The sequence below is a fragment of the Octodon degus genome, unplaced genomic scaffold (genome assembly GCF_000260255.1).
Source record: "Octodon degus isolate 3935 unplaced genomic scaffold, OctDeg1.0 scaffold00107, whole genome shotgun sequence".
In the NCBI taxonomy this organism is placed as follows: domain Eukaryota; kingdom Metazoa; phylum Chordata; class Mammalia; order Rodentia; family Octodontidae; genus Octodon; species Octodon degus.
Window position 1 is genome coordinate 1,231,953 of NW_004524683.1, and position 1,839 is coordinate 1,233,791.

General features: G+C 48.8%; 1 protein-coding gene across 2 annotated transcripts in view; it reads left to right on the forward strand.

The window, feature by feature from the left end:
* The first annotated feature begins 329 nt into the window (after positions 1-329).
* LOC101564356 (cytochrome c oxidase assembly factor 7) overlaps positions 330-1,839 on the forward strand; it is a 24,883-nt gene continuing 23,373 nt past the window's right edge. For both annotated transcript variants that reach the window (XM_023724281.1, XM_004639111.2), the window contains exon 1: positions 330-469. In XM_023724281.1, coding sequence (XP_023580049.1) covers positions 364-469 — 106 coding nt within the window. In that variant the 5' untranslated portion in view covers positions 330-363. The remainder of the gene's footprint in view (positions 470-1,839) is intronic.

Here is a 1,839-nt window from a genome sequence, read left to right on the forward strand (position 1 = left end):
ATTTATATCATCTTCACTGAACTCTTCTTTATTCTTATTGTATTTTTTTTTTTTGAGGCCCTGGGGATCCAACCGAGACCCTTGCGAATGTTAGGCAAAAGCTCTATCACTGAGCTACACTCTCAGCCCACTGCTCTACTTTTTTTTCGCATCGAGATCAACACAAGGTATTAGTCTGGGGCTGGGGATACAATGCGCGAAAACCGCGTACCAAAGCCTTTAATTGCGCGAGGGCTGACGGGAAGCCCAGGCTCGCAGGGCCTAGAGAGCGTAGACGTCATCATCACGCCCCGCCCCGCCCCGCCCCTTCGGATCACGTGACCGCAGGCTAACTGGGAAACGTGGGATCTGCTGGCGGGAGCTATGGCTGGCTTGGTTGACTTCCAGGACGAGGAGCAGGTGAAGTCCTTTCTGGAGAATATGAAGGTGGAGTGCAACTACCAGTGCTACCGCGAGAAGGACCCAGACGGTGAGCGTCGCTGGCAAAGCCTGCGGACGTGTGTGTGTGTGTGTGTGTGTGTGTGTGTTAGGATCTGAGGAGACCCGCGGCGGGTCGCGTGGTGGGCTGAGGACGCGGCGTGTGGGACACTCACGACCCGGTGTGGCGGGAGGGCAGTTGTATGCCTGCAGAGCTGCGCGGGACCGACTGGCTGGTTTTGAGGATAGAGAGACTTCGGCAAATTAGTAAGAGCAGGAAATTCCCTGACCTCGGCGAGCTTCCGTTCTTATAGTGAGGGAGTCGGTCAGGAAGCAGGTGAAACGTAGGTTAAGCGCTATGGGTGCAGTGGGGGAAAGAAGTAGGGGAAAAAGTATCAGGAGTTCAAGGGCACGATTTAAATGGACCGAAGTGCCTTTGAACCAAGCCTTGAAGGAGGTGAGAGAGTGAATCACAGTAGTGGGCGGCGGGTGTAGCTCAGTGGTAGAGCTCTTACCCAGCATTCTAGGACTAGTGAGTTGATTGAGTATGGGTGGAGGACGGCGTCCAGAGGGGGCCACCCAGAGCAGCCAATGTCTTGGGGGTCTCTTCCCTCTATATTATTATTTGTTTAAAGGAATAAAATGGCATGGGCCTAACTTTTATAGGGCGTATAGAGCTTGTTTCCACAATATGACTTCACTATTTCTTAAAGCTAACTACATAGAGTGACTGTACAGTATAATAGGTGAAAAAGAGCCCCAAATTATTCTTTGAGAGCTAATTCATGTTCTGATTATAAAGAAGTTTCAAAGAAGTTGGAGTTACTGAGAAGCAGTGTGGTTGGGGGTAGTCTAGAGATGCAAGCACATATTATTGACTTAGTGGATGTGGCGAGAGAAAAGTACTCTTAGAAAGTTAAAGTCAGAGTGTAGTCAGAATTAAGTTCTTCTTTCTTGGGGCCGGGGAAATGGCTCGGCAGAATAAGTGCTTCCCTGGCAAGTGCCAGGGCCTGAGTTTAATCCCTGGTTCTGCAAAAAAAAATAAAAGGTTTTTTCTTCTTTCTTTCTTTTTGGAGTTCTGGGGAATGAACTCAGGTCTTCACACACACTAGGCAAGTGCTCCACCAGGGCCTTTAGAGTAAGGTTTGAAGAGAGCCTCGGCCACAATACGTCAGGCCTTTGAGGCCAGGATAGGAATTCAGAGTTGATTCTTTAGGTATATTGTTTGAGCACATAATTCATGCATAGGGCACTGCTTAGAATATACAGAGAAGAGGAGAATGGCCGTACAAGGACTGGCTGTAGTGATTTAGGAGACCTGAGAACAGCTGTGGTTACTGTCATTCCTAAATTATTAGTTCCTTAAAAGTCGTGTGTGTGTGTGTGTGTGTGTGTGTGTGTGAGAGAGAGAGAGAGAGAGAG